The sequence below is a fragment of the Pseudophryne corroboree genome, chromosome 5, assembly GCF_028390025.1.
Source record: "Pseudophryne corroboree isolate aPseCor3 chromosome 5, aPseCor3.hap2, whole genome shotgun sequence".
Classification (NCBI taxonomy): domain Eukaryota; kingdom Metazoa; phylum Chordata; class Amphibia; order Anura; family Myobatrachidae; genus Pseudophryne; species Pseudophryne corroboree.
The window spans coordinates 681938108-681959200 of NC_086448.1; the positions used below are offsets into that span (position 1 = coordinate 681938108).

Consider the following 21093-nt stretch of genomic DNA (forward strand, 5'->3'; position numbering starts at 1 on the left):
GTGGAAGGTATTAACAGACAGTGTCAACTCCTTGCATAAAAGGTTCGATGACGCAGCTTTGGGACAGCTGGCATCTCAGCCCGCGCCTGCTCAGGCATCTCAGAGGCCATCAGGGGCTCAAAAACGCCCGCTACCTCAGATGGCAGACACAGATGTCGACACGGAGTCTGACTCCAGTGTCGACGAGGATGAGACAAATGTACAATCCACAAGGGCCATCCGATGCATGATTACGGCAATGAAAAATGTGTTGCACATTTCTGACATTAACCCGGTTACCACAAAAAAGGGTATTATGTTTGGGGAGAAAAAGCAGCCAGTGACTTTTCCCCCATCTGATGAGTTAAATGAATTGTGTAAAGAAGCGTGGGGTTCCCCAGATAAGAAACTAGTGATTTCTAAGCGGTTACTAATGGCGTACCCTTTCCCGCCAACGGATAGGTTACGCTGGGAGACATCCCCTAAGGTGGACAAGGCGCTCACACGCTTATCAAAAAAGGTGGCACTGCCTTCTCAGGATACGGCCGCCTTAAAGGAGCCTGCAGATAGAAAGCAGGAGGCTATTCTGAAGTCTGTGTATACACACTCAGGTACTATACTAAGACCTGCTATTGCTTCAGCATGGATGTGTAGTGCTGCAGCCGCATGGTCTGATTCCCTGTCTGATAACATTGATTCCCTTGACAGGGACACTATTTTGCTAACCATAGAGCATATTAAAGACGTAGTCTTATATATGAGGGATGCACAGAGGGACATTTGCCGGCTGGCATCTAGAATTAATGCAATGTCCATTTCTGCCAGGAGAGTATTATGGACTCGGCAGTGGACAGGTGATGCTGATTCTAAAAGGCACATGGAAGTTTTGCCTTATAAGGGTGAGGAATTGTTTGGGGACGGTCTCCTGGACCTCGTATCCACAGCAAGAGCTGGGAAGTCGACTTTTTTACCTCAGGTTCCCTCACAGCCTAAGAAAGCACTGTATTATCAAGTACAGTCCTTTCGGCCTCAGAAAGGCAAGCGGGTTAGAGGCGCGTCCTTTCTGCCCAGAGGCAGGGGTAGAGGGAAAAAGCTGCACCAGACAGACAGTTCCCAGGAACAAAAATCCTCCCCTGCTTCCACTAAGTCCACCGCATGACGCTGGGGCTCCACAGGTGGAGCCAGGTGCGGTGGGGGCCCGTCTCCGGAACTTCAGCGACCAGTGGGTTTGCTCACAGGTGGATCTCTGGGTTCCACAAGTGGTATCTCAGGGATACAAGCTGGAGTTCGAGACGTCTCCCCCTCGCCGTTACTTCAAATCAGCCTTGCCAGCTACTCCCCAGGACAGGGAGGTAGTACTGGCGGCAATTCACAAGCTGTACCTCCAGCAGGTGACAATCAAAGTTCCCCTCCTTCAACAGGGACGGGGTTACTATTCCACAATGTTTGTGGTACCGAAACCAGACGGTTCGGTGAGACCCATTCTATATTTGAAATCCTTGAACACTTATATAAGAAAGTTCAAGTTCAAAATGGAATCGCTCAGGGCGGTTATTGCAAGCCTGGAAGAGAGGGATTATATGGTATCACTGGACATCAAGGATGCTTACCTACATGTCCCCATTTACCCACCTCACCAGGAGTACCTCCGTTTTGTGGTACAGGACTGCCATTACCAATTCCAGAAGTTGCCGTTTGGTCTGTCCACGGCACCGAGGGTATTTACCAAGGTAATGGCCGAAATGATGATACTCCTTCGAAAGAAGGGAGTTATAATTATCCCGTACTTGGACGATCTCCTTATAAAGGCGAGGTCCATGGAGCAGTTGTTGGTCAGAGTAGCACTATCTCAGGAAGTGCTACAACAGCACGGCTGGATTCTGAATATCCCAAAGTCGCAGCTGGTTCCTACGACGCGTCTGGTATGGTATTGGGTATGATTCTGGACACAGAACAGAAGAAGGTGTTTCTCCCGGAGGAGAAGGCCAAGGAGTTGTCATCTCTGGTCAGAGACCTCCTGAAACCAAAACAGGTGTTGGTGCATCACTGCACGCGAGTCCTGGGAAAGATGGTAGCTTCTTACGAAGCGATTCCCTTCGGCAGGTTCCATGCAAGGATCTTTCAGTGGGATCTGTTAGACAAGTGGTCCGGATCGCATCTTCAGATGCATCGGCTGATCACCCTGTCCCCAAGGGCCAGGGTGTCTCTGCTGTGGTAGCTGCAGAGTGCTCATCTTCTCGAGGGCCGCAGATTCGGCATACAGGACTGGGTCCTGGTGACCACGTATGCAAGCCTCCGAGGTTGGGGGGCAGTCACTCAGGGAAGAAACTTCCAAGGACAATGGTCGAGTCAGGAGGCTTCCCTACGCATAAATATTCTGGAACTAAGGGCCATTTACAATGCCCTAAGTCAAGCAAAACCCCTGCTTCAAAACCAGCCGGTGCTGATTCAGTCAGACAACATCACGGCGGTCGCCCATGTAAACTGACAGGGCGGCACAAGAAGCAGGATGGCGATGGCAGAAGCCACAAGGATTCTCCGATGGGCGGAAAATCACGTGATAGCACGGTCAGCAGTGTTCATTCCGGGAGTGGACAACTGGGAAGCAGACTTCCTCAGCAGGCACGACCTCCACCCGGGAGAGTGGGGACTTCATCCAGAAGTCTTCCAGCTGATTGTAAATCGTTGGGAAAGGCCACAGGTGGACATGATGGCGTCCCGCCTCAACAAAAAGCTAAAAAGATATTGCGCCAGGTCAAGGGACCCTCAGGCGATAGCTGTGGACGCTCTAGTGACACCGTGGGTGTACCAGTCGGTTTGTGTTCCCTCCTCTTCCTCTCATACCAAAGGTACTGAGGATAATAAGAAAGAGAGGAGTAAGAACTATACTCATCGTTCCGGATTGGCCAAGAAGGACTTGGTACCCGGAACTACAAGAAATGATTTCAGAGGACCCTTGGCCTCTGCCGCTCCGACAGGACCTGCTACAGCAGAGGCCCTGTCTGTTCCAAGACTTACCGCGGCTGCGTTTGACGGCATGGCGGTTGAACGCCGGATCCTGATGGAAAAGGGCATTCCGGTTGAAGTCATTCCTACGCTGATAAAAGCTAGGAAGGATGTGACAGCAAAACATTATCCCCGCATATGGCGAAAATATGTTGCATGGTGTGAGGCTATGAAGGCCCCAACAGAGGAATTTCAGCTGGGTCGGTTTCTGCACTTCCTACAGTCAGGAGTGACTATGGGCCTAAAATTGGGATCCATTAAAGTCCAGATTTCGGCCCTGTCTATTTTCTTTCAAAAAGAACTGGCTTCACTGCCTGAAGTTCAGACTTTTGTTAAGGGAGTGCTGCATATTCATCCCCCTTTTGTGCCTACAGTGGCACCTTGGGATCTCAACGTTGTGTTGGATTTCCTAAAATCACAATGGTTTGAGCCACTTCAGACCGTGGAGTTGAAATATCTCATGTGGAAAGTGGTCATGCTTTTGGTCTTGGCTTCGGCTAGGCGTGTGTCAGAATTGGCGGCTTTGTCATGTAAAAGCCCCTATCTGATCTTCCATATGGACAGGGCAGAATTGAGGACTCGTCCCCAATTTCTCCCTAAGGTGGTATCAGCGTTTCATTTGAACCAACCTATTGTGGTGCCTGCGGCTACTCGGGACTTGGAGGCTTCCAAGTTGCTGGATGTAGTCCGGGCCCTGAAAATCTATGTTTCTCTGACGTCCTAGTGGATGCTGGGACTTCCGTAAGGACCATGGGGAATAGCGGCTCCGCAGGAGACTGGGCTCAAAGTAAAAGCTTTAGGACTAGCTGGTGTGCACTGGCTCCTCCCCCTATGACCCTCCTCCAAGCCTCAGTTAAGATTTTGTGCCCGGCCGAGAAGGGTGCAATCTAGGTGGCTCTCCTGAGCTGCTTAGAAGTAAAAGTATACTTAGGTTTTTTATTTTCAGTGAGTCCTGCTGGCAACAGGCTCACTGCAGCGCGGGACTAAGGGGAGAAGAAGCGAACTCACCTGCGTGCAGAGTGGATTGGGCTTCTTGGCTACTGGACATTAGCTCCAGAGGGACGATCACAGGTTCAGCCTGGATGGGTCCCGGAGCCGCGCCGCCGGCCCCCTTACAGAGCCAGAAGAGCGAAGAGGTCCGGAGAAAGCGGCGGCAGAAGACGTTCCTGTCTTCAGATAAGGTAGCGCACAGCACTGCAGCTGTGCGCCATTGCTCTCAGCACACTTCACACTCCGGTCACTGAGGGTGCAGGGCGCTGGGGGGGAGCGCCCTGAGACGCAATAAAACTTGATAAAAACCTTATGTGGCTAAAGAATTGCATCACCTATAGCTCCTGGGCTATATGGATGCATTTAACCCCTGCCAGTTTTCCAGAAAAAAGCGGGAGAAAAGGCCGCCGTGAAGGGGGCGGAGCCTATCTCCTCAGCACACAAGCGCCATTTTCTTTCACAGCTCCGCTGGAAGGACTGCTCCCTGACTCTCCCCTGCAGACTACACTACAGAAACAGGGTAAAACAAGAGAGGGGGGCACTATTGGCAGCTAATATATAATACAGCAGCTATAAAGGGAGTAACACTTATATAAGGTTATCCCTGAATATATATATAGCGCTCTGGGGTGTGCTGGCAAACTCTCCCTCTGTCTCCCCAAAGGGCTAGTGGGGTCCTATCCTCTGTCAGAGCATTCCCTGTGTGTGTGCTGGGTGTCGGTACGATTGTGTCGACATATATGAGGAGGAAAATGATGTGGAAGCAGAGCAATTGCCTGTGTTAGTGATGTCACCCCCTAGGGAGTCGACACCTGACTGGATGGTTATATTTAAAGAATTACGTGACAATGTCAGCACTTTGCAAAAAACTGTTGACGACATGAGACAGCCGGCAAATCAGTTAGTGCCTATTCAGGCGTCTCAGACACCGTCAGGGGCGCTAAAACGCCCGTTACCTCAGATGGTCGACCCAGACACGGATACTGAATCCAGTGTCGACGGTGAGGAGACGAACGTAATGTCCAGTAGGGCCACACGTTACATGATCACGGCGATGAAGGAGGCATTGAACATTTCTGACACTACAAGTACCACAAAAAAGGGTATTGTGGGGTGTGAAAAAACTACCAGTAGTTTTTCCTGAATCAGATGCATTAAATGAGGTGTGTGATAAGGCGTGGGTTTCCCCCGATAAAAAACTGCTGATTTCTAACAAATTATTGGCACTATACCCTTTCCCGCCAGAGGTTAGGGCACGTTGGGAAACACCCCCTAGGGTAGATAAGGCGCTCACACGCTTATCAAAACAAGTGGCGTTACCGTCTCCTGATACGGCCGCCCTCAAGGAACCAGCTGATAGAAGGCTGGGAAATATCCTAAAAGGTATATACACACATACTGGTGTTATACTGCGACCAGCAATCGCCTCAGCCTGGATGTGCAGCGCTGGAGTGGCTTGGTCGGATTCCCTGACTGAAAATATTGATACCCTGGATAGGGACAGTATATTATTAACTATAGAGCATTTAAAGGATGCATTACTATATATGCGTGATGCACAGAGGGATATTTGCACCCTGGCATCAAGAGTGAGTGCGATGTCCATTTCTGCCAGAAGGGCGTTATGGACGCGACAGTGGTCAGGTGATGCAGATTCCAAACGACATATGGAAATATTGCAGTATAAAGGTGAGGAGTTATTTGGGGTCGGTCTATCAGACCTGGTGGCCACGGCAACGGCTGGAAAGTCCACCTTTTTACCCCAGGTCACCTCTCAGCAGTAAAAGACACCGTCTTTTCAAACTGTCCTTTCGTTCCCATAAGAACAAGCGGGCAAAAGGCCACTCATTTCTGCCCCGGGGCAGAGGAAGAGGAAAAAGACTGCACCAGGCAGCCTCTTCCCTGGAGCAGAAGCCCTCCCCCGCTTCTGCCAAGTCTTCAGCATGACGCTGGGGCTTTACAAGCGGACTCGGGCACGGTGGGGGCCCGTCTCAAAAATTTCAACGCGCAGTGGGCTCACTCGCAAGTGGACCCCTGGATCCTGCAGGTAGTATCACAGGGGTACAAATTGGAATTCGAGACGTCTCCCCCTCGAAGATTCCTGAAGTCTGCTCTACCAACGTCTCCCTCCGACAGGGAGGCAGTATTGGAAGCTATTCACAAGCTGTATTCCCAGCAGGTGATAATCAAGGTACCCCTCCTACAACAGGGAAAGGGGTATTATTCCACGCTGTTTGTGGTACCGAAGCCGGGCGGCTCGGTGAGACCAATTTTAAATCTAAAATCCTTGAATACTTACATAAAAAGGTTCAAGTTCAAGATGGAATCACTCAGAGCAGTGATAGCGAATCTGGAAGAAGGGGACTATATGGTATCTCTGGACATCAAAGATGCTTATCTCCATGTCCCAATCTTCCCTTCTTACCAAGGGTACCTCTGGTTTGTGGTACAAGACTGTCATTATCAGTTTCAGACGCTGCCGTTTGGATTGTCCACGGCACCCCGGGTCTTTACCAAGGTAATGGCCGAGATGATGATTCTTCTTCGAAGAAAAGGCGTCTTAATTATCCCTTACTTGGACGATCTCCTGATAAGGGCAAGGTCCAGGGAACAGTTAGAGTTCGGAGTAGCACTGTCTCAGGTAGTGTTACGTCCGCACGGGTGGATTCTAAATATCTCAAAATCACAGCTGATTCCAACAACACGTCTACTGTTCCTGGGGATGATTCTGGACACAGTCCAGAAAAAGGTGTTTCTCCCGGAGGAGAAGGCCAGGGAGTTATCCGAGCTAGTCAGGAACCTCCTAAAACCAGGCCAGGTGTCAGTGCATCAATGCACGAGAGTCCTGGGAAAAATGGTGGCTTCTTACGAAGCGATTCCATTCGGAAGATTCCATGCAAGAACGTTTCAGTGGGATCTGCTGGACAAATGGTCCGGATCGCATCTTCAGATGCATCAGCGGATTACCCTATCTCCAAGGACAAGGGTGTCTCTCCTGTGGTGGTTACAGAGGGCTCATCTTCTAGAGGGCCGCAGATTCGGCATTCAGGATTGGATGCTGGTGACCACGGATGCCAGCCTGAGAGGCTGGGGAGCAGTCACACAGGGAAGAAATTTCCAGGGCTTGTGGTCAAGCATGGAAACGTCTCTTCACATAAATATCCTGGAACTAAGGGCCATTTACAATGCCCTAAGTCAGGACAGATATTGCGCAAGGTCAAGGGACCCTCAGGCAATAGCGGTGGATGCTCTGGTAACACCGTGGGTGTACCAGTCGGTGTATGTGTTCCCTCCTCTGCCTCTCATACCAAAAGTACTGAGAATCATAAGAAAGAGAGGAGTAAGAACTATACTCGTGGCTCCGGATTGGCCAAGAAGAACTTGGTACCCGGAACTGCAAGAGATGCTCTCGGAGGATCCGTGGCCTCTACCTCTAAGAAAGGACCTGCTCCAGCAGGGACCTTGTCTGTTCCAAGACTTACCGCGGCTGCGTTTGACGGCATGGCGGTTGAACGCCGGATCCTGATGGAAAAAGGCATTCCGGATGAAGTCATCCCTACCCTGATCAAAGCCAGGAAGGATGTAACCGCGAAACATTATCACCGCATTTGGCGAGAGTGTGTTGCGTGGTGTGAGGCCAGGAAGGCCCCCACAGAGGAATTTCAACTGGGTCGTTTCTTACATTTCCTGCAAGCAGGACTGTCTATGGGCCTAAAATTAGGATCCATTAAGGTTCAAATTTCGGCCCTGTCGATCTTCTTCCAGAAAGAACTGGCTTCAGTGCCTGAAGTTCAGACGTTTGTCAAGGGGGTACTGCATATACAGCCTCCTTTTGTGCCACCAGTGGCACCTTGGGATCTCAATGTAGTTTTAGGGTTCCTAAAATCACATTGGTTTGAACCACTCACCACTGTGGACTTGAAATATCTCACATGGAAAGTGGTAATGCTGTTAGCCCTGGCTTCAGCCAGGCGTGTCTCAGAATTGGCGGCTTTATCATATAAAAGCCCTTACCTAATTTTTCATTCAGACAGGGCAGAATTGAGGACTCGTCCTCAATTTCTCCCTAAGGTGGTTTCAGCGTTTCACATGAGCCAACCTATTGTGGTACCTGCGGCTACTAGGGACTTGGAGGACTCCAAGTTACTGGACGTAGTCAGGGCCCTGAAAATATATGTTTCCAGGACGGCTGGAGTCAGATTTTCGCTGTTTATCCTGTATGCACCCAACAAGCTGGTTGCAATACTTGTATATAGTTATTGTTACAAAAAATCGGGTTGTTTATTGTTGTGAGCCATCTTTTTAGAGGCTCCTAAGTTTTATCATACTGTTAACTGGGTTCAGATCACAGGTTGTACGGTGTGATTGATGTGGCTGGTATGAGTCTTACCCGGGATTCAAAATCCTTCCTTATTGTGTACGCTCGTCCGGGCACAGTATCCTAACTGAGGCTTGGAGGAGGGTCATAGGGGGAGGAGCCAGTGCACACCAGCTAGTCCTAAAGCTTTTACTTTGTGCCCAGTCTCCTGCGGAGCCGCTATTCCCCATGGTCCTTACGGAAGTCCCAGCATCCACTACGGACTACGAGAAATAGAATTATCGGTAAGTAAATTCTTATTTTCCAGGACGGCTAGAGTCAGAAAAACTGACTCGCTGTTTATCCTGCATGCACCCAACAAGTTGGGTGCTCCTGCTTCTAAGCAGACTTGCTCGCTGGATCTGTAGCACGATTCAACTTGCACATTCTGCGGCTGGACTGCCGCATCCTAAATCAGTCAAAGCTCATTCCACGAGGAAGGTGGGCTCTTCTTGGGCGGCTACCAGAGGGGTCTCGGCTTTACAACTTTGCCGAGCTGCTACCTGGTCGGGATCAAACAAGTTTGCAAAATTCTACAAGTTTGATACCCTGGCTGAGGAGGACCTTGAGTTTGCTCATTCGGTGCTGCAGAGTCATCCGCACTCTCCCGCCCGTTTTGGGAGCTTTGGTATAATCCCCATGGTCCTTACGGAGTACCCAGCATCCACTAGGACGTCAGAGAAAATAAGAATTTACTCACCGGTAATTCTATTTCTCGTAGTCCGTAGTGGATGCTGGGAGCCCGTCCCAAGTGCGGACTTCTGCAATACTTGTATATAGTTATTGCTTAACTATAGGGTTTTTGTTCTGAGCCATCTGTTTAATGAGGCTCAGCTGTTGTTCATACTGTTAACTGGGTATAGTATCACGAATTGTACGGTGTGATTGGTGTGGCTGGTATGAGTCTTACCCTGGATTCCAAATCCTTTCCTAGTAATGTCAGCTCTTCCGGACACAGTTTCCCTAACTGAGGTCTGGAGGAGGGGCATAGAGGGAGGAGCCAGTGCACACCAGATGTAGTACCTAATCTTTCTTGAAAGAGTGCTCAGTCTCCTGCGGAGCCCGTCTATTCCCCATGGTCCTTACGGAGTACCCAGCATCCACTACGGACTACGAGAAATAGAATTACCGGTGAGTAAATTCTTATTATTTTACCTAATACATTGCATTGTATTTTCTGGTGTTGTATATCACATTGACGCTCAGAATGTTTATATATCGACATTCACTATGTCGCTACTGACATAATGTTGACATTTTCAAAATTATGCATGTCGTGAATACTGTTACCCTCTCCACTGCCTATTTATCTGTTAATACTGCATGATGTCAATATTATGGGTCATTTCAGGAAGGAGTAAGTTCTGTCCAGCGAGGCGTTTTACAATTGATTCACACAGTGATATACACATCTATATCTTGTGTAAAAACACTGAAAAATCTCATTAAATACATTTCTTTGTACCTCAAAAATACTTTAATTTGCTGAAAACACTTGTTGTCTCTGATTTTTCGATCACTAATTAAAAAAAATGCTAAATTATTTTTACACATGTTGGCTGGTACTTGATCTCCGTCCAGTTTATCTCTCCGGGAGGAATTCAATTGCTTTTAAAGTCACGATAATTAATGGGTGCCCATTGTTGCATTTCAATTGTTTTGGACGCCCAATAGTGACCACCCCCAATTAGACAGGAATTAGCTGCATAGAGTGGCACAACACGACTCGGAAAACGGGAGGGGGGGGGGGGGGGTGCGAGCTAAAATGTGTCTACTGTGGCTTGTGAGCTTATGAGCCTCTGATCAGGGCAACATTTCAATAGCTGATAGATGCCCATAAAAACCATTGACTTCCCTCCCACCAAGTTTTAGTACATAGACACCAAACTCAATTCAAACCCAATTTGCTCCTTTCATTTTTCAAACAGAGCCTGTAACATGGCAATTAGGAGTTGATTTGTTGGTACTTTATCTCTCTCTCCAAGCCTTAGTACATCTCCCTCTCTTGTCCGCATTTCTGCATGTATTGAAATGCACAGATACATTGGCACATTTGGTTTTAGAGATCCCCAATCAATTCCTACACAAAACTATTCTCAGGAGTATGGTAAGGATTGGGGAAGGTAGAAATTATATTTAAAACATTTGGGTCACAGCTGCCTAAACAGAGAGGGTTTTTTTTTCCTATAGGGCTGTGGGAAAATATTCTGTCTATCCAAGTGGGTTTTGACCAGTTACTCTACATGGACATGGATAAAAGCTCGGTATTTTTTGTAGTGTTAGGAATTCCAGATCTGAGCATAGCACCTTACAAGATGAGCGACTGCTGTGTACATTTGCATTTGTTTTACGTTATGTCATTTCAGACTGAGAAAGGGCTTGAAGGCAGGGAGACTGCTGTGCATGGTGACAGAAGTTCCCCCTCCAATTCATTCTGTTCCACCTTTTATTTATAAGAGAGAGCTCACATAGCACAGATAAGTACAGATGTATTAAGCCTTCCACTTATCACTGCTTTATCACTTCTCCAGGCTTAATACATCTGCCCCATAAAATCCTCCACTGACTCTTAGCAGAAGTGCTACATAGATGTGGTGCTAAATGAATGAAATAAGTTGCAGAGCTGGTATTTCTAAATTGTGTGGCTCTCTTTGGGTCCACGCCTCCTCTTAGAAGTGTCATTGGTTCCGTGGTACCACTGCCGCATGGCAAATACAGGTGTAGGATCTATTGTATGTCATGCTTAGGATGTATGCCATACTGGGGGTGCAGTGGTTTCCAGCGTACTGAAATGCATTTACAATTTTCCCTGTCTTTCCCCCTAACTGCTCCCAACATTACCTGAATCATTGAGTTGCTTAGCAGAGCTCTTCATAGGAATTATAGGAAGAGACACTTGGTAATTATGTCTGGGCGCATGACAAATAGCCACATAAGGGTCCTTTAATCTTTTCCATTTTTCAGGCCTCTGAATAATAGGTTTCATGGAAGCCACCCGTCCCCAAACCTGTTTCTATTAGATCCCGTATATGTGGGAATGTTATTGACCAGTTTATATAAAGAAGAGCTTATTTTATTTTCATGGCTTTTTGCAAACATTTCTCCAGCACAACTGTGAATGAATGAAAGCTATTCTGTATTTCTTATATTTGAAGGGGTTCCTTGGCCTACACAAAAGGCTCTGCATCTTCAGTAATGGCTGCATCTCCTGGTTTCTTGCATGTAGCTTCTAGTTGAGACAGAATGGGCAAAATATTGAGTAAGGGTGACAGACAATGATGCAGAGATTGAAATAATTATTGATGCCGTATGGAGGGGGATGGGTGCTGTAAGGTGTACAGAAGGCATTCCAGAGGAGCCCGGCTCCATAGATATAATACCATGGGGAACCCCAGTGATGAATGTGGCTGTCATCTACCGTAAGCTGCCAGCCTCTCTCTAATCATACAGCCTCCACTCTCTGTGTAGTGATGCTCTCTCCCACATGAGTAGCTCTGCATTCTGTACTGTATGTTATCTATCATAGGTCTCTACAGTGTGTTTTTGGGGGAAAGACATTTTAAAGCAATGATTTTCCATTTGGAGGCAATGTGATTTTTTTTTCCAGCAGCGATACATGGTAGTAGATGAGCAGCTGTTAGCTCCTGCAATACGTTGACATAAATAACTGGATTTTAAATAACATGTTTGTATTATGTTTCACTGATACAATGCTACTATTATACATTTAAGTATTTGGATATAAGGGATTCTTGAATGCAATAATCTGGATCTGTGATGCCCCCACAACAGGCAAACAGTGTGTACTACTGAGTAATGCATCCGGTATGCAGGGCACAGGGAACATGAGGCTCTCTACTTTATGCATATGGGATTATAGTATAATGTTTGTGTGTGTGGTATTACGTGCAGTAGGAAACCAATCATAATATAGTAGTATTCTTTATATTTGGTAACTACCACCTAATACTGTCTTTATAACCTTTTCCTGTGTAGACACACACATACTGTGTATATAATCGTGTCTAAGCTGGGTTTATGCATATTTTGTTGACATGCGCAATGTTGACAATGATAAAATGTCAACATACAGTAATTAGAAGGTCAACAAAACAGTGTGCCCTGATTCAGCATTCACTTACCTGGTGGCAGGGATACGTCTGTGTCATCTGGGTCAGCCGATCATGACTTCCTGGTGTCATGGAGTGGTTCCGGCAGTAAGAAACAGTAACCCCTAACCCTCCTCTAGGTCCTAACCCTCCTATACCTTAAACCAGGCATTCCCAACCACGATCCTCAAGGCACACTAACAGAGCAGGTTTTAGTGATATCCAGACTTCAGCACAGGTGACTTAATTAGTAGCTCAGTTATTTTGATTTAACCATCTGTGCTGCAGCTTGGATATCACTAAAACCTGCACTGTTGGTGTGCCTTGAGGACCGTGGTTGGGAATGCCTGCCTTAACCTAACCCTTCACTCCTAGGGTCTTACCCTCCCCGCAACCAAACGGCCTCTGCTTGTCAATCATGCTGTGGCTTAGGGGGCACTGCGACCTTCACCGCATCCACTGTTCTGCACATCTCTGAATCGGGCCCAATATCAAAATTCTGAAACCTGTATTACCTATATATCTACGTATGTAGGGGGCTCGATTAGGTTAAATAAGCATTAAATAGCATAAAATGCGTAAATCCTGCTACTATATAACCCCACCTGTGTCTGCTCCCAGCTAACACCCGAGAGAGCTGTGGCCATGTGTGGGATTCTTTATGCAAGGCATATAATCTTATGTTTTAGTTTTATTCCGTTGTCCGTAGAAGTGTTGCTGTGGCATAAGGATGCAGGATGGAAGCACACGGGCTTTATATTGCCTTCTTTCGCTCAGTGTTGCTGCGTTACACCCTCTCCTCCAGTTCCTTGTTCCAGGTCAGATATTTTGTTGGCAGAGAGGTATTATTTTGGGGCTAATCTAATTTCCAAAGGTTTGGATAACTAAGTTGGGAAGGGTTTGTGGTTAACAAAGTAATAACTGTTCCCTGAGCTAATAAACACTTCTCTATTGGCTCCTAAATTTATTGTGCACACAGCATTTATTAACTCATAAACTACACACATTCAATTCCCAATACAATAATGGTTAGAATCGTCCCACGTGAAATCTGGGAATGGCTGGAACGATGGCTGAGCGGTGATGTAAAGCTCACATTGCTTCTGGGTTGATCTAAATAGGAGCCTGTGCCAGCTTTTTCTGTCTCCTCTAATGTTGTAGGGGTTAATAAAAACACTTCTTATGTGAACGTTTTTGAAATAAATAATTTATAGCGTCTCTTTGGCCTTTCTGTCGGGCAGAAGCTAATCATATATCCTATTTATCCAAGTGAGTTTTGTGCAGCATCCCATTATTTCCAGTGCTGTCGTATGGTACGCTTTATTTCTGTCTAATAATTCTATTGGATTTGGGCAGGAGCATAGTGGGTAAATGCAGTGTATAGTACCACTGTTATAATGATGGACGCTCACTAATTATATAGGGAAGCCACTGTTTGACATTCATATTTATTAAATGATTTGTGTTACTGATCTGAATAATAGAACCATGCATGACAGTGTAGTGTTTATGCTAAACTACGTAAGTCCACTATAATGCTCTTTCTATCTCTACAGCAGGGTATCATTAGGAGGGAGCTGCTATCTAACGGAGCAGCCAGGCACTGACTGACAGCTAGGCAGACTTGCTTTCCAGAGATTACTGTGCCCGCAGTGGGATGGTATCATCTGTCACCATTGTGTGGTGTAACCATCAATAGTGAGTTTGGGATTGAAAAGCCAGCGGTTTGGATGCCGGCTGTCAGAATACCAACCCCAATTATCGGAATCCAGACAGATACTTACCTCCCCACCCCCAACTGGCCCTCTAACCCTCCCTTCTCGCAACCTATCCGCCTGCAGCCTATGGGGTATGGGTCGACTCAACTTAGGTCGGCAGTCCATTAGTTCGACCACTGAAGGTCGACAGGTCAAAAGGTTGACATGGGTTTTTGGACTTTTTTCGGTGTAGTTTTCTTTGTAAAGTGTCGGGGAACCCCAATTAGTGCAGCATGTCCCCTCGCTTCAGTCAAGGTGCCTCGCTCCGCTACCACGGTGCTCGGCACAGGTTACCGTTCCCAATTGTAGTCCACATGGATTGTAAAGTATGAAAAATTTCGAAATTTGGAAAAAAAATGTAAAACACATGTTGACCTTTTGACTGTATCCCCCTTGTGGGTGCCTAAACCTAACACCCCCCACACACACGCACTCCCTGCAGCCTTACCCTAACACACACACCTATCCCCGAGCCGTAGCCTAAACCTACCCCCCCTGATGCGATACATACTGAATAAGGTTACTAGACTTTCTGTGCATGCAGTGTGCCTGTTAGACAAGGCCTCAGGAAATGTACAAACCAGCTGGGACACTGTAGGAGTCTGTGACTGGCATTTAAGAAAAGTGAGTAACTTTTACTTTTGGCACCCAAGATGCAGAAATGTACACCGTGATACCGAACAAGTCAGAACGCCCATAGAGTTGCACATAAAGGAGTTCTAATCCCAGCTATTGTGCGTATATCTGGGCTGTCGCCCAGTGAATGAAATGGGTGCTGCACTATCTCCCATGTCTGTGATGATGCCACCACAACAGCTATGATCACCTAATCCTGGGTATTACTTTGCAGTGACCATGTTATCCACCCAGGCCAGCATTCATACATTGTGCGGAGCTGCAAATACACAGAGTATCATCATTCATAGGATGTATGTGCGGATCTGCACTCTGGCCACACAAAAAAAAAAAAAAAAAAGAATCTCTTGGTGGATCACACTTTGTGAATTCCGCCAACTTTGTGCTTCAGTGCAAATGCATCAAATAAATGGATTGGACAAGTGCATTTCACGAGACGTAATTGCTGTTCCTACATAAGGTCGTGGTAAATCAAAATATATCTTTTCCTGAAGGTTTCCCTTTAAAAATACATGAAAGTTGTTTGTGTCCTGGCAGCTTTGGTCTGCAGGCCTGTAGTTTGCCAGCTTGGTGTTCTCTTCCCTTGTGCCAGCATGTGCAGCCCAGGCAGCACATAACAAATTGGGATTTCACTAGCCAAGAGGAAAAGTAGGCAGGAGCACAAAACCAGACACCGAGCGCATGGAAACGTATATATTTTTGTAATTTAAGTTGATGTGTGTTGAAAGATTGAATATATAGCATTGAACAGTAGGGAAATGCTAAGGTATGTTAGAGTAAGTGGTGCATATGATTTTAAACATCTGGAGTCGTGGACCTAGTACCGCATTGGGATTCATCTGTTACTTGTTCTCCTAACAAAGCTGGTTTGTTTAAGCTGGCAACAACATAATGCGGTATAAAAACAGTTTTCATGTCATTTGTGATGTCAGGCACCGAAAATTGGAATTGTCTGATGTTTATTTGTGAGTAATTGCGGCTAAATGGTATATTGCTCTAACATTACAGTAATCCTTTCTTGGCACTGTCATACTTTACAGTATGAGATCTGTAGATCCATAAATCAGCATATAATTTCTCTTGACCTAAAATAAACTGAGCCCTTGGACTTAATTTAACGGATTTTCCCCTGTAATGAAACAAGGGAGGGAGGAAGTCCAGAGAGCCGTAATACTTTCCTCCATGTGCCAGTTGTTAAGTGCTTGTTTACATGGAGTTATCATAACACATTTTCAGGATTTCATGGCTCTGTTTAATGTTTTACTTAATGTGAACCACTGAACACCCCATAAGGGATCCCAGCTGGTTGGATTCGTGCAGCTTTTGACCGCCGTTTTCAATTAGCATGGTTTGTTAGGCCATCGCGATAATTGGTATGTTAATCGTAAGCGCAGGAATTTTTTTTTTATTATTATTATTTAAAAATTAAAATCTTCCATTTCTGAGGGTTGTGAATCAATTCACGGCTGGCTCGGAGCCAGGGTTTCTCCAACCCAACGGCACGCCTGGAAAAATACAGTTGCTTTCCCTAAGTGCTTGACGAATCTCCGATGATTAATTCCTCTCATTATTTTGCTGCAAATTCTCCTGACCCCTCTGATGATTCGATCACCCACTTAGAGCACATGCATATTCATTTTGCCCCTGTGCCTGGTGCACCCAACCGCTCTCCCTTATTTAGCTCCAGCCCGAGCTTGGTGCAGTAATTGAGCTGCAGTAGATTGATTGCTCTGGGGAGCTGTAAGGCCTTTAAAGGTGAAAACATATCAGTCCTGTTAATTAGGAAACAAAGCTCTGGTGGCAAGTTCAACAGTCAAATGCTACCACTGTCGAAATGAGGACGACTGTGATGAGTTTTCCATCCTAGACCTTTGTTTACTTTTTTTTTTTTAATGTGATTGAGATTCCACTGTACACATACATATCCATCTTGTGCACATGAAAGATTCATGCTATAGCAACCGCTCAGTAATGCAGCGTTATATGGGAATTGCAATGTGATTTACAACATTTTTGTCATTTTGGCTCAATTTCTTGGTGCATGTTATATTTGGGCCGATTCCATTAGCCATGAGCAGCACCCGGAACTGCCTGTGTCGGCTTAGCCAGAGGTGGCACTCGCTGGTCTGTTACTCGCAGCTTAGGAGGTGCCAGTAAAAGTGGCATACTATAATATGAGCGTAGAGCAACCTACTGACAGGCCTTTACTGTACAGTGTTAGTTTTATCATTCAAGTCTTTTCATTAGTTTCTTGAGCGTTTGTTGAGTCCTGGCTTTTCCAGAGAGAGTAGGCTGCCATTATTAGTGTTGGCTTCAGTGGGACATAAATACACCTGCAAATGTTCTGGCTTACCAGTGAGGCCTAACTGCATAAAGGAAGAGAGGCAGTATGCACCTGGGTCTAGATTTCAGCAAATATTGCTCACGGTAGGTTGTTTAGTCTGGTAGTTATGGAAATGTTGATACTAAAATAGACTGTGTGAGGGGAGAATTGTGCTGAGGAGGCATCTCAAACTTCACAGACAAGAGACCAAACCACAAGACAGCTAATCCTCCTCAGAATCTGAAAAGCATCTGTCTTTGTGTATAGATTGATTGGCCTGGCCACGTATTGTCTGTCAGCATGTGTTGGATTATCAGTCAGCAATCATTTACATCTCCCTCCTCTGACCAGAATTAGAAATAGAGGAAAAACGTACTCTTCCTTGTTTCATTCACCCAAATCTTTCCTCTATTAACCCGAAGATGCTGTAAGACTTCCTAAGTAGCCTGATTTAAGTCATGCATATTGTAATCTACTCTGTTATTTTTTTTTTTTTGGTAGGGGAGATAATTGGCACATGACAAAATATTTCATATGGGCCTAGTTCAGAGATGTACACTACTGTCCACAGCTGCAAATGTGTACGAACATGCAAATGACATGGCTGCCTGGATTTGTGTTGAGGTGGACGTCATAGGCAGAAATAAGCCCCAAAAATGGTCACAGCACTTTTTTTTTTTTCTGCAACTCCCCATAACCGCCCCTAACTGCCACTCGCTTTGCAAATAAATCCTCTCTGCAACCACCGTCACATGACCATTGTGTCACGTGCACAGTGCAACCTAGATACACGTACAGTCGACTGAGTAGGAACCTGGTCACTGTCCATGTTTGAGTCAGGCCATATGTGTGGTTATATAGTGTGTCCATATTACATGTACCTGAACGGGGAAAGAAAGTACAAGCTAGCCCTAGTCTGCTGAAAATTGGTATAGACTGTGTCGCCCACTTGTGCCCTTTCCCTTGCGCTCCCTCTCTTTACTCCGCTCCTCTCCTGGAATGGATACTCTGTAGTGGGTCTACTTCCCCTAATAACAGCCCAGGCTTTGTATAGATTACTGAATGCATTGTGTAGAATGCCTGGCTCTGCCTGTATTATTTACATTTATTAAACTCTGATTTCCCTGTAATGTAAATACAAAAGTGTATAGTGGTAGTTTTCTTCTAGAAAGCCTGTATGTGAGGACCCAGTGAAAACCTAGGGAGAGAAAAGAAGGTGCTTAGCAATCCCCTTCTCTCTGCCTGCAGATGTGTTGCAGATAAGTGGTGCTGCACTCTACAGAACATAAACCATTGCAAGTGTCATCTTCCCCCAGTGCACTCTGTTGAAGCGTAACATCTCTAGTGTCTGCTGCCCAATGTTAGTAAGGTCACCATTAATATTTAATGGCTCTAGCTCGGCAGCAGGCAGCTCGTAAAAGTGTGCTCGCTATCTGTTACTGCGGTGACTTCATAGCTGCTCTGTAATTTCACCATTGGTTAATATAGCTGCCCGCTCTGACAATCCGGGGAGGATTTCCGGACTGTGGAATTGATGCTTCAAAGCCCAATTTAACACTTTCCCCGGCAGAACCATTTTGTGTCCTGCGTTTTACTGAAAAGAATGTTCGCTGGGTAATTTAATGTTTGATACAGTAGGATTTACCTGCTGGGGTTGTGTTAGGTTGTTGGGGCTGTTTTAACATTTTGTTTTTGTGATTATGAAATCTTTTCAGTAATTTAGATAGTAATTTTAGATAGTTTCCATATTTATTTATTTTTTCATTTTAAATAGCAATTTATTTTTTTATAAACACTTTCTTGTTTAGCCAGGTACAGTCTGCAACCGCATTCTCCCAACATTGGGTAATTTGGTGTAAGTTTACTTGTCAGACATCACTATTGACTTCATAACGCATTTACCCTTTCTCTTCTAAGGACTAGTGCAGTGATGGCTAACCTTGGCACTCCAGCTGTTGTTGAACTACACATACCAGCATGCCCTGCATCAATTTTAACATGGCCAAATAACAAAACTGTAGCAGGGCATGCTGGGATATGTAGTTCAACAAAAGCTGGAGTGCCAAGGTTAGCCATCACTGGACTAGTGGAACTTCTCTTAAGCGCTGCAATTGTTTAAAGGGGAGGGGGGGTCTCCACAGTGGACTGATATACTGAGTACATAACCTGTTCTGAAGGCGCTCTATAGAGATTATGAACATAATACAGCGGTTTAGAGTTGCATAAAATATAGAAACTATGAATATAATACATAAATGTGGCAGCCATTTATTTTGGGTCATCCCTTCCAATGATGATTCTTCCTACTCAAGAAGAATTTTGGTAAAGCTGGGTACATACCTTGGCGACTTGACAGCCCGGTGGGTGATTTAGGTAAGTACATTATTACCGAACTGCCACTCTTTATGTAATCCTGACATCAAAGCTGGATGGACATTTAAATTTGCCTGACCTGCTCGGACGTCCGTCCCTGAAGCAAGCGGACCGCCTGTACACCCAGCCAGATACGCCGGTATATCTTCAGATATATATGCCATCGGCTGTGCTGCACAGTCTACGCTATATGTCCATGAACGATGTTGGCGCACAAATTTCTGAATGATACTCTTAAATCCGGCCCATAAATCATCATAGTCCCCTCTCCTGATATCCACAATGTAGGTACAACAGAAACACGCTACAGGGAAAACATTGCAGATGTCCTTTTTCTTACCTGCACTTCTTTATAGGACATTACCGGGTTTTCATTGTAATAGCAGCGTTCTCATCACGCCACTGTAATGTACAGACAATGTTGTATTGCCATTGTGATGATTGGTACAGCTCACGTGACCTGTGAAATGTCACAAGTTAATGTTTAATCTGTTTTATTTTTGTGTTTCAGGCATTTATAAACACAGCAAAAGAAATTTACGAAAAAATTCAGGAAGGAGTCTTCGACATTAATAATGAGGTGATTTTAGCATTTAGCTTTCTTATTCATCTTGCATTATAGGATGTTTGTGCCATTATTAGACCGGTGCGGTGAGGACACTAGTGGCCGCTGTCTCTGTATTTTCACGTGGTATGCTCGCGTTTCTGATGAGCCGAAGCAAGGGGGGCAAGCTTTTAGTGGGGAAGCTGTGCTACTCTGCGAGTGTTTCCTGCATTTTATGAAGGCATATTCAAATAAGCAGAATTATTTATGTTTACTGGTTCTCATCATGTAAACTGGATTCTTTACCTGTAAAAAAAATACCAGCCATGTACATAAAATAAACTGAAGGTCATGCCAGCTTGTGTCAGCCCAGTGATGATGAAACTATATACAGTAAGAAGGAATTTTTCCATGAAAAATGTCAGGTTAGCAAATGTTGATAAATAATGACCACAAGGAGGTGCAGTGGAGGCGCTCTCTCCGTGTTTGTGATGTCTCTGTGGGTCAGGGGTTGCAGACGTTGGCAGAGCATTGTGGGAAAGCTCCAGAAGCCCTGCAGCTGCTTACACTACATGTGGCCTGTGAGTAAATGGAGGACTTAAATTTCAAGCACTGGCTGTTCGCAAAGCACAGATACTGCAAGGGTCGCCACCTGGCTCAGTTCTGGCTGCCACAGGACTTGTTCTCTTTTGTTTTCCTTTTCTGAGACAAGGCTGACTGCTGATTTTGGTTCATTAACAGTTTGCAGTCTGTCCAAATACATTTTACCCCCAGAGTTTACTGTTCCTAGTTCGTTCCTTTGAAGTTTCTTTTGTGAATTCGTATCTGTTCTCATTGCATTTATTATCCATTTGGTCTGGATTCAGCCGTTATGCTAATATAGTATAGAGACTATAAAATTCCCCTATTTGCTAGCAATTCATCTCGCAGCCGTACTCCAGCTATTCTGTAACCCAGGGTGTGACACAATACATTGCTGTAATTGCTGACCACCCCAGAAGTCATCTGGGGGAAAATGT

General features: G+C 45.6%; 1 protein-coding gene across 1 annotated transcript in view; it reads left to right on the forward strand.

Moving 5' to 3' along the window:
* RAB2A (RAB2A, member RAS oncogene family) overlaps positions 1-21093 on the forward strand; it is a 175562-nt gene that overhangs the window by 139437 nt on the left and 15032 nt on the right. The window contains exon 7 of the mRNA XM_063923775.1: positions 20042-20110. Coding sequence (XP_063779845.1) covers positions 20042-20110 — 69 coding nt within the window. The remainder of the gene's footprint in view (positions 1-20041; positions 20111-21093) is intronic.